Consider the following 11,404-nt stretch of genomic DNA (forward strand, 5'->3'; position numbering starts at 1 on the left):
CTGACTGAAAAGAGGCTCTTCTCTCTTTGAGAGAGCACAGACATAAAGAGTCTGAAAATAGGGTAGTTTAGCGAAATTTCTTTATGGAATCATTCTGGTAAGAATGTGTGATGCAGGTATTCATTCAGATAATGCCTAGGGAAGTTGCTTCCCTGCTTTAGTTTGACGGTATTTTTATGAAGATACTGGAAGAAGGGGGATGAGATTTAAACTGGCCAGGTTGAGAGGAAAAAGGAATGGTGGTAATTTTCGCAAATGTGTGAGTTGGAAGTTACTTTAGGTGGGTTGCTAGAAAAATTTAACATAGCTGACACAGCTGTACTTGTTTTTGTTTAATGCTGTTTGTTGAAAACTTGTTATTTAATGTTTTGAAATAATTTTGTATGTGCCTTTTTATAGGGCATTTGCATTTGAAACTGAAAATACAGTCTTCAGTTGCATAGGGCAGACAATGCTAGCAGGCTTTGTGTTTCTTGTTTGGGCTTTAGAGAGTGCATTCGCTGCTTTTGTTTTTAACATCAGTGTTGCATAATTCATTACATGTCCTCTAAGTATTTCCTGCATCTCCATTCTTTTAATTACTCCCAAGGTTTAATAGAAGTCTTCAATACCTGTTTTTCCTACCTTTTTTTACCAATCCTGATTTACTCAGACTTAAAATTTTAAGCTTGGTCTAGCATGAGTAAGTTACTTTACTCTGAGATGAGTAATTAATGACTAATTAAGTGAAATTTGTTTTAAAGCTGTGCTTGTGGGAAATTCAAACATAATACAGAATGAAGAAAATGTTTTTCACTAATTAGGTATAGATTATTTTCATTATCATAAAAATTTAAGTTTTTTTTTACTCAACTTCATTTTGGGAAGTTTGGAAAGAACCTAACAGAAAAACTGTAAAAATGCCCTGTAGGATTTTTAAAGCATACCCCCCTTTTAGACAGATTTTCAAGCTTACCGTGATCCAAATGTAAAAGTAACACTGGAATTTACACTTTGTATTATAAGTTGCCAGACTGAAAGTAGAATATTTTTGCAGACCAAGGGTATAATTTTTTGAATCATTGGCCATTAAGAATGTGGCTTCATAATTTGGGCATATTTGCATGCTCATTGGTGCAGAATAGGTTGTCTACAAAGTTTGAAAAATAATGAAAAGATTAAATATTAAAGAACTAATAGTGATATTCCATTCCCTCACTTAAGCTAGTCTAGCCACTTATTCTAGCCTACATGCTATGAAAGTGTTGGGTTTTTTTTTTTAATTGTTTTGTTGGAAGCAAAAAGTGTATGCAGAAAAATTAGTGTTTTACTTCAGATGAAAACTTGTATGCTTTTGGAAACGTTTTAAGAACTGCAGCTTCACATAGATGTAACGTATTTAAACATGGCCTGGGGCTTAAGCTTCAAATTTTCTGACAAAGTATTAACTAATTTTGACCACAAATTATTAAATTTAGTTGTACTAGTTAATGATTAGTTTATTCTGGCTGTTGGCTATGGAGCCTAAATATTTTTCTGTACTTAGAAGACAGCTTGAATGTGGAAGGGTCTTTTAAAATTGGAGCCAAAATTTAAACCACTTTTTCTGCTAATGGGGAGTGTCTTGGATTACAGCTTCATGCTTGTAATATCACAGAAAAATAAAACAGGCTTTTATGTTAAAGGGTCTAGCCATGCAAATCAAAGCTGTTTACTCATATAAAATGCTTTCATCAAAGTTATATAGAAACAACTTAATCTTATCAGGCTTTGATTCTGATTCTGAATTGTGACACCAAAAAATGGAATGAAAACTGAATTTCCACCAGGCTTGACCCACTGCTGTTCATAATTCTACAGCATGAACTCAACTGGTCTAGCAGATTCCTGGGTTTGACTCTTTCATTTGGATAAATTAAAACACCTACCAGTTAAAGTGGAGTTCTCAAGCAGCTTCATTTTGAAATGATGATGGATATATAAGTAACTTTTAGAGGCCAAAACTGGTCTATGAAAGCTTGCAGAAGGCATTTAGAAATAAAAAGCAGCCCTGTTTTGTAGGCATTAATTGAAACAGTTGTTGAAAGTGGTTAAGCCAGAATGATATGGATGGGATTTTGGGAACTCTGTCAGTTGCTCTAGGAAAGGCTGAGGTTATCTTCCAGAAGGTGTCTTTCTCTCCACTTCTATGCTTCAGGTTTTTTGCTACGTCCTGCCTTTGCCGCCTAGTTGACACAGTATTTAGGTGTGGTAGATCTGTGAATGTGTTATGGCTAGTTATAGCAGTGGAAAAACGTGGATCTCATGTAGTTCTTTGAAATTATGTGCTTTTAGCAAGGTGCTACAAATCTGTCCCTTGCTCTCCCAGTTGTTTTGGTTGATGATGACTTTTCAGCTGTATCACTATTTGGACAAATTCTAGTTGGCTCTTTACCAACTTTGTCATTTTTTCCCGTTTCAGTGCAGATTTGGCTGCATTGTTGCATGCCAGATTTTATCTAGTGGAACATAATTCTCTTAGTTATTCCTGTACCTAAAATTCAGATAAGTCCAGAATATTACCGTTTGAGTTTAAACGTATCAGTTATTTATCTTCAGCCTGTATAATGCAACTTGCCGTTTGTTTTGCTGCATTAATGCATACCTTAGCAAGTTTTCCTTAACTAAATGTGATTGAAGAGTTTTAAGATTCTTATGAGCTTTTTACCCATGTAAATCTAAGTTTTACTTCACCTGTCTACATATTTGGTTATAGTTGTTCTTTGAATGTTCAGACACGTGCACATATAGAATGACTAATATGTAACATCATAAGGTGGTTAGCATTTAAAACTTACTGTGTGATAAAAAGTGAAGTATTCTTACTCTTTGCTTTTAAACCTGAACATCCTCTTTAATTTTACAGCTTTTAGAATCCTCTTTCTTTTCCAGTACTTTGAAATACATTAATACTATGATACTTCTCTCAAGTATTAAAATAAAGATATTAAAAACAAATTAACACCAAAACCAATACTTTTCAAATACTGTTCTTCACTGTCTGAATTAGTGTTTTGTAATCACACTTATTTTCTATTTTAGCACTAACTTAACTTCTCTGATGCCACTTTATCCATATTGATAAAAATCGATATGAATTTAACTGACAGTTGATATATTTGGTCATTTTAAAACTGCTTAAACCCAAAGTGATCCAATATAATTTGCTTTAAAAAAAACATTATGGATTATATTAACAGTATCCTTTGTCTTTTGGGAGTTGTTACTATCTTCTCATTTTACCTCTTTTGTTTAGACACTTTTGTGAGGTGCTCTGAAGTTTACTTAAAAAACTTAACTTTGACAGTTAATAATCTTCATGCTTTTCAGTGCGTTCATGTAGTAATTGGTTTTCTTTCTTGGCTTAATGTCTTTTTTCTTCCACTAATGTCTTTTGTAATTGGCTGTCCAATAATAAGCTTTTTGCCTTTTGAGCTCTAATCAGGATTTTCTTTTTCTAACCCGCCCTACCCCAAAACAAAAAAAACACCTCACCCCAAGACACCCAACGCCCCCCCTCCAACTACAAAACCCTGTGCACAGATTTTAATAGAAATTAAAAGTTGTTTGTGTGATCTGTTTTATGTACTAATAAATACTGAATATTTGATGGTCATTCTGCTGCTGTTTGTTTGTGTGGTACCAAATTAAACCTCATTATTAAAGGTGCTACATAAATGGAATAATTAAAAAAGAAGTTAACTTTGCAAAAAAGGAACATATAGGCCTATTTAAAATAGAGGCAGGGATGACTTCTTTAGTAGGAATAATTTTTACTTCTTCACTTTGGAACTGCTACTTAGTTTGAGATTAAATCTCTAAAGTCATGTAGGGACAGTCTGGGCTGCAGTGCCAAGGCTTTCTTAGTGTCAAGTCTGTTCTCCAACTTCATAATGTAATGCTTATGGAAAGCCTTTTGCAAAGTGTTTGTATGAACTCATACATCAGCTGTTTATATGGAAAGCTTGCTAATGCTACTTCAGATGTAAGCTAGAAACATGTTTAAATTTGATCATGCAGATCAGCTTCCAGTATCTGCTGTTCTTGTCAGCAAGATGTATATAACTTAAAAATATCCCCTCCACTCAGTAGGCTTGCCTAGAAAGTATTTTCTACCACATAGGCACTGTCTATCTCTTCACATTTAAAATAAACATTTAATTTACGTTTGTTTTTAAACAGACACCAAATCCTTCTGCAAGTGAGTTTATCCCTAAAGGAGGATCAACCTCCAGGCTGAGTAATGTATCCCAGTCAAGTATGTCTGCCTTCTCTCAAGCCTTGTTCTCTCACCCTTCCATGGGAAGTCCTGCTACTGCTGGGCTAGCACCAGGTAAGTTGAGAGTAATGATTTGGAGTACAGTTGCTTCTTTTAACTCAATGTCAGACATAACCCTGTATAGATAGTGATCAGGTTTATCGGTTATAAATGTAGCCCCCTGTTTTAGCTCTTAATTTTAAGACGGTCTTCAAGCATATAAAAGTGCAGGAACTTGGGATTTATCTTCCAGTAGTATGGAATTCACACTGCAGGCTGTGAAATCTGTTTAGCCGCAGCAGCGCTGAAATTAACCCAGCCTGACTTGTACTCTATTCTTTTTGGGGAAAAGGGGTGCTGAGTTACCACATACTGTGCTCTATGCAGTCCTTGCAAGAACAGTGCCTGCAGATGATTTAAACTACCCCTAATCTAGAAATGCACTGCAGTCTACAATGAATATGTGCTCTGATTACCACATGTTGATCTGCTGTTTTGATTTGTTTCTGGAGTATGTAATCTAGAAGTAATTATTTTCAATGTTAGTGAGTATATATGAGGACTTAAAAATCTTGATAAAAACTGAAAAGTAGAAGATAAGCTTATTCTAAAATAATTTGCCTTGCAAAGTAGTGTTAATTGTTACTGTATCTGTCGTATGTAATCTCACTTTTAAGACCAATTTATGATGGCTCTTATCAAAATGTGTTCCATGCAGTCATACAATTCTGAGTGACAAGATTTTTTTTTTTACACTTAAAAAGTTCAATCTCTTCATGCATCTTTTGGACTTCTGATCTTAAAAAGTTAGCTTAATTCTAATAATTTTTTTAAATAAAATTAAATATTTTTAAGATATAACCATCAGCAGATCTGGATATTGCACATCACAGGCCCTTTAGCAAGTTTCAGTATGTACTTAAACCTTCGCCAATCTCTTGAGGTGAACAAGAAGCATTAGGTAGCTGCCAAAAGGCAGAGAGGCAAATACAGTAAATATTTGGGTTTTTAAACCAGTATTGGCAATTACCATTTATTAAACTGAACTTCAGTCTGTCCTGATGGCAGAGGATAGATCTCGGTGTCGATGTGAAAGAAGCCAGCACTTAGCTCGCATGTTGCAACTATCGAACAGCCTGGGAAAGTGATTGATGCTTCTGCTGACCAAATGAACATGTTGCAGTACTGTGTCTGATTCATACTATATTGTGCTGTACAGTCTTATTGGAAAACTGTTGTGTTTATATGCCTCTCAGCCTTGTCACCTGGATTGAAAAGTGTGTAAAGGATTAAATAGAATACAGTAAAATGATCTACTTTTGGAAAGTGTCCAGTGGGGTCTCAGAGGGATCCTTCACAGTCCAATTTCTTTACTATCTGTAAGTAATACTTGAAAGGATAAGTAACACTGTTGATGAAAGAAGTTCGTACAACAGTTGGAGCTCCTAGAAATATAGATGCCAATGCTGAAAACTATCTAGGTTCAAATACTGTTGTTTATGGATGAGAGGGATGGGGGAGTATTCACAAGAGCTAACTTCAGGCAAAGTTGGCTTGTTTCTCTGCTCTTCCTGTATAATTAAAAAGATAATATCGTTCAGAGTAGGGATCTAGGTTGGATGCTCTTAATTTCTCTAGAAGCTTCTTTCTCTACACGGAGTGCAGAATTCTCTGAACCTAAATGTCCTGTGTAAATAATACTCATAACCATTTAAATGAAAATAAATGTCTTAGCTGTCAATAGTATACATCCACAAAAACTTCAGTTATTCAAGGTGAGTTAGGTGCTCTTTCTAAAAGATTAGGCTCTTAAATAAGGAAGTAGTATTTATGTGTGGGGAAACTTCACCATTTAGGTCGTACTGGATAATAGAATAAAAAAGCATTTAAATATGTTCTGAAATTGTCATTAAAAGTTATTGTTGGGATCTGGTAGCTTTCAATAAGTGAAAAAAATTTCAAGTGAAATCCATGTAAAGAGTTTATAAGAATTTTCCTTTAAATAAAGATAAGTCTCCTTCCAGTTAAATGGTGTATATTCTCCAGTAGAATAACTTTCAGGAATTACGTGTAAGATGTAAGCATTTGCACGAGATTAAGATTGCTTATAGTAGCTTACAGGGTACTGGAGGAAATTAATATTTCATAAGAAATAAGGAAATGTAGTAGGAATAATTTGTTAAAAGTTCCATAGTTTAATTCACCCATAAGAAGCAGGTAAATTATGAGAACAATCCTTTGATTTCCCTCTTGAGGATGGAAAAAATTAAGTTTTTTCACATCTCTAACTTCTGAGATTTCCCTAAAGGTAGGTATAAATCAAAACGACTTTTGACATCTAGTATTTCATAGATAACTATTCACAAAATTGTCCGTGGAAAATATTTGTTCCACCTGTTGATTTATCAACAGTACTGCAGAAATACTGGAAAAAATGACAACTGAAACCTAAAATACTTTAGTATGTTGTATCCACACCTGACATATAGGGTGTAGCATGGAAGAAGGTTGCTCCTACTTTTTTGTGTATTTACTTAGATAAGTGCTTTCTAGCATAATTGCAACACAGAGTCAGTCTTCATCTCAATAGGCTTTAACAGAATGTGAAAACATGGTGAAATAAATGTGACTTAGACAAATAGCTGCAGAAAATTGTCCTATTGAAGAGCTTTGAACAGATCTCCTTCACCCTCTCCAAACCTTCTTCCCTTAAGCTCCCCTGAATAATACCCTATTTTTTGCTTCTTCCATTCCCTTGCTAGCAAACACATTGTGTTTATCATTTGAATGGGGAATTTAGTGAGTTGTCAACCATCTTCAAATAATACTTTTGCTCATAAGCTTAGCTTATCCAGTTCTGTGTAGCAGTTTCAGAGTAATAGCACCATTAAAATATGCAGCAAAGCATATGAAAGAAATCAATGAGTGTCATTGAAGTGCTAAGACATCATTGCTGTGTTAAACTTGAGAGAGAACAGATGTATAGCCCCCAGCAGAGAAAATCTTTGTCTGGCTTGGGTTTGCTTAAGCTAGGTTACAGCTAAAGAGTGATACCTTTGTCATCGATGAAAATGATGGCAAATTGCAGTTGCTTCTATATTTAGTCCAAGACAGGCCTTGAGCTTATGTATATCCCATTTCTGCTGCCAGTCCGAACCTCCAGGCTTAGGAGCCAGGAGCGTGAAGATGATGTGCTTGTGTCCAGGTGACACATCTCCATTCATGATGGGCTACAAGAGTGTAGGTCTCGGAGCTCATGACCTCAGCTGGAAATGGAGCACTTTCAGCTGAGGTGGTTTGAGTGGCCTAATGCACGAAGAGCTTGTTCCGGCCTCCCATATAAAGTATGGTGCAGCCATTCTGCTGAGAAAGTCCCACAGTCATGCCAGAATAATACAAGAGAGGAAGAAGGCAAAGAGATTGTGAAACTAGTTTTACCACAAATAAAATTGAGGAGAAAGAACTTATGACTCTAAAGTTGTTTAGGGAATTAAGCAGATTTAGTTAACTTGGAAATACACAACTATAACGCTAATGACCTGATAGAGAGCTTATAATAAAAAGAAATATATAGTAAATTTAAGGATGCTGCTTGGAAGAAGTTGCTGAAATAGTCCGGTTTTATTATTTACTTCATTTAGTCATTCCTCAAAATGTACCTAGTAGTCTAGAGTATCTCTAAAGTACAAAACATTATAGTAATGGTAAATGCTTAATTTTTGATCTCTGTGTTACAAGCCTTAGAGGCATAGGTATATGGTTGTAGATGAATAAATTTGTAGGCAAAGGTAAGAAAGTATGTATAGAACATTTATTGGATTCCTCTGGTTTTTAAAAAGTATTTATGTTGTAAGCCAACTGATTTGTGTACGCATGAGCTTAATGAAATTCTGCTTCATTAAGATGTAAACTTCCATTGAATCCAAAAAACTCTAGACACTGAGTGTTTAAAGAGAGTTCATGCTTGATGCCCTTTCTTTGATCCTGTTTATCTGTATGAATTCTCAAATTCAAAACACAACCTAGTTTTAATTCAAATACATAGCATGCTACAAAGCTTTATCAGAAGTGTTACTCTCATAACGTATCTTTGAGCACTGTCTCAAATGAATTTTAAAGTCTACCACTTCCCTTTCCTCAGTCACATGAAACTTCAAAAATAAAAAACAATGCAAGAAGTGAAAACGTAACAATCAAGAGGGATATATAAAAATCACCTCTTTCACTACCTAAAATGAGAATAGCAGCATGAGCTCCAGGTATGTGTAGGTAGCCTGTACAGTCACTGTGAATGTTGTGAAAAGACCTTCAAATCCCACAACCATTTCCATGTTGATATGATACCATGACAGCTGTGTACCATGACACTCTTTTTTAGATGTAAACAATAGTGAAGTGAAAGAAGCCCTTTCTCCTTGCAGTTTACCTTTCAAGATAATGATTGATTTCTTCATGAAGGGTGTTAAGATTCACCAAGACAAGGAATGGAGAGCCACCTTTCCTAGTAGATAACTCTCAGGAAGGACAATTTGAAGGAGGCTTTTTGGTGTTTGTCTTAGTACTCCTGTTGGTGTTTTAATATAGGGGAACACTGAACTGTCTCATAGGGAAAGCTTAAAGTGCTTTTCTGTCAGGATCACAGGTATGGTTTATATATATATATATAAAAAATATAAGTCATAATTACGTTATTCAAACCCCATTTTTTCTTAGGCCCTTAAGTGAACAAGTGTTTATATAAACTGTGCTATTGATAACAGCATGTGTAATGCTGTGAGGGGTGGTTCCATATTCACCACATTGTTACCATCATACGTTCACTCCCATTTTTTTCCTTCAGTATGAGTCAGTAGGAATGTATGTTCACCCTTTAATACAGCCATTTTCCTTTATTTTCCTCTAATTGTATTTTTGTCGTGGTTAAATATTAATATTGGTAGGTTTTAACTGATTGAAGTACTATTGAAATTGGTGAGATCTGCTTGAGTTTGTGCACCCAGTTGTTTCTGTAAGTACTTAGCTATGCATCAGTTTCACTGTATTAAAAGTGGATTTTTTCTTTTTTATGTGATATTGGACTTCTCATAATCAACACTTACTTAGACTCTGCAGAATTTAATGCAAGTCTCTCAGAAGAATCTATCCTCTTGAATATTTGCTGCCTCAGCCTGTTGGTACCCACTGCAGCACTAGCAGCAAATTTCTCATAACTTGTAGTATATTGTTCTAGTAGTATAAAACCAAAAGGATTGAAAGGATTTGTGTAACTCTGTCTTCCTTTTCTTTCAATCTTGCGTTAATATCCCAGCAAAGACATTAAGGATTTATATTTGTAACTATTCTTTGGCAGGAACAAATTTTTAAAAAAGTAAATCTTACAGTGGAAATAGTTTGAAATTATATCAGTAAGAACCTCTAGTGATAGATTTTTTTTTTTTCCTGAGAAACTTTCAGTAGAAGGTCGCAATATAATTTTAGTGAGGTTGCAAGTCATCACTTCCATTTCTAAGATAAGATTTACAGTGTACTGTCTCTTGTACGTACAGATTTTACCCTAAAGTAGAGAAGTCTTCGGTTAATTTTTCATTAGTATATATGAAGGCTACTGGGTTTTTTTCCCTGGTTCCTGCAGTTGACTGTTTTATTGAAAAGCCAGTTATTTCTATCTGGGTAGAGATAACATGCTTGCAAGGACTTCAGTTAATACCATGTTTTACTGGAATAGAGTGAAAAAGACATGTCAGTAACTTTCTCTAGATGAAGAGAATCCCTTGAATATCATAGACACAATTTGTAGGGCTGCTTCAGTTTTATGGTCATTTTAATTAGTCATTCTTCAAATTTTAATCGTAATATATTGTTTCCATTGAAACTGCTCTTTTCCCGTAGTGGATTAAGAATGCATTCATGTTTTAGTCTTTTGTTAAAAATGTAACCATCTATACAGTAGCTATTGAAATATTTAAGCATTAGTCACTCAAGGCAACTTTTACCTTAATGGAAACTTTCTTTTGTAGCATAAACCTGTGCTATCACAATCCGTAATGTTTTATGGTCATACAGTTGATTTGTAAGCAGATTTTTAGGAGACTACTTATGTTATAATTCAGAAGTACTTTGAAAATGAAACATTCAGAAGTGCCTATTATAATTCACACTTTATGAAGTTAATACACTAACCAGCAAGCAATTATTCCACAATATTACTTATCTATAAGGTGTGTGTACACACACGTACATGTATTGATATAAAGAGTTCTAGCCTGGAAAAGTCTAGACTTTATTTTTTTATAATTTTCATACTCATATTTTTATATTCTATAAAAAGAATGAATGACTTGAAGAGACCCAACTAAAGAGAAAGGTGTAAGATTTTCTTATGGTTTACAGAAAAAAAAATCTTATTTTGTTGGAACTATTCACTTTTCAAGAACAAAAGAAATAACTGTGCTGAATTAATATGCATGGTTTTTGAGATGTCAAAAAAGTAAATTATAGGTGCTAAATGAAAGGTTACAAATGTTCTGTTAATATCATTAGGATAATATAGCTTCAAAATATTTTTTCCCTAACTGATTAAACTGTTAATACTAAAATTGTCATTTGCTTTTGTGCTTTGTTTAAAAAAAGAAAAAAATAAATGTAGGAGGGATGTGACTACTGTAGAGACAAGACATGAGTATAAAAAACACTCCTACATGTTACTGATGATGCATATTGAGAACTCTGTGTACAATATCTCTTGAAGTAACTAAACTAGCATTTGGTAACTAAAAAGTGTATATGCAAAAAAAGTTGCTCTTGTTTTTATTACTCAGACATTTACTTAAATTACTTCCATTTATAAGATCTGGTAACCAGAGTTACTAACTGAATTCTTAATTAGAGAACAATTCTCAGCTGTCCATAGAGCATTAAATATAAAAGTTGTGTATCTTATATCCTTGCAAAAAAAGAATTTAGTATGACTAATACAATTCTGATTGTTAAAGAAGAGAAAGTACATCCCAAGCTGAACTGAGCAACCATAAGTTTCATAGATGCTCTCCTTTGTATTAATTGAATACTTAGATATCTAGGATCTTCTACTAGTAATACTAGGAGTTTTCTGAAGAGTAATCTCTTCCT

At 34.3% G+C, this 11,404-nt stretch overlaps 1 protein-coding gene across 1 annotated transcript in view; it reads left to right on the plus strand.

The window, feature by feature from the left end:
* Positions 1 to 11,404, plus strand: part of PAN3 (poly(A) specific ribonuclease subunit PAN3) — an 84,956-nt gene that overhangs the window by 44,099 nt on the left and 29,453 nt on the right. Inside the window, exon 8 of the mRNA XM_059836083.1 lies at positions 4,201 to 4,351. Coding sequence (XP_059692066.1) covers positions 4,201 to 4,351 — 151 coding nt within the window. The remainder of the gene's footprint in view (positions 1 to 4,200; positions 4,352 to 11,404) is intronic.

Source organism: Gavia stellata, chromosome 1, assembly GCF_030936135.1.
Source record: "Gavia stellata isolate bGavSte3 chromosome 1, bGavSte3.hap2, whole genome shotgun sequence".
Taxonomy (NCBI): domain Eukaryota; kingdom Metazoa; phylum Chordata; class Aves; order Gaviiformes; family Gaviidae; genus Gavia; species Gavia stellata.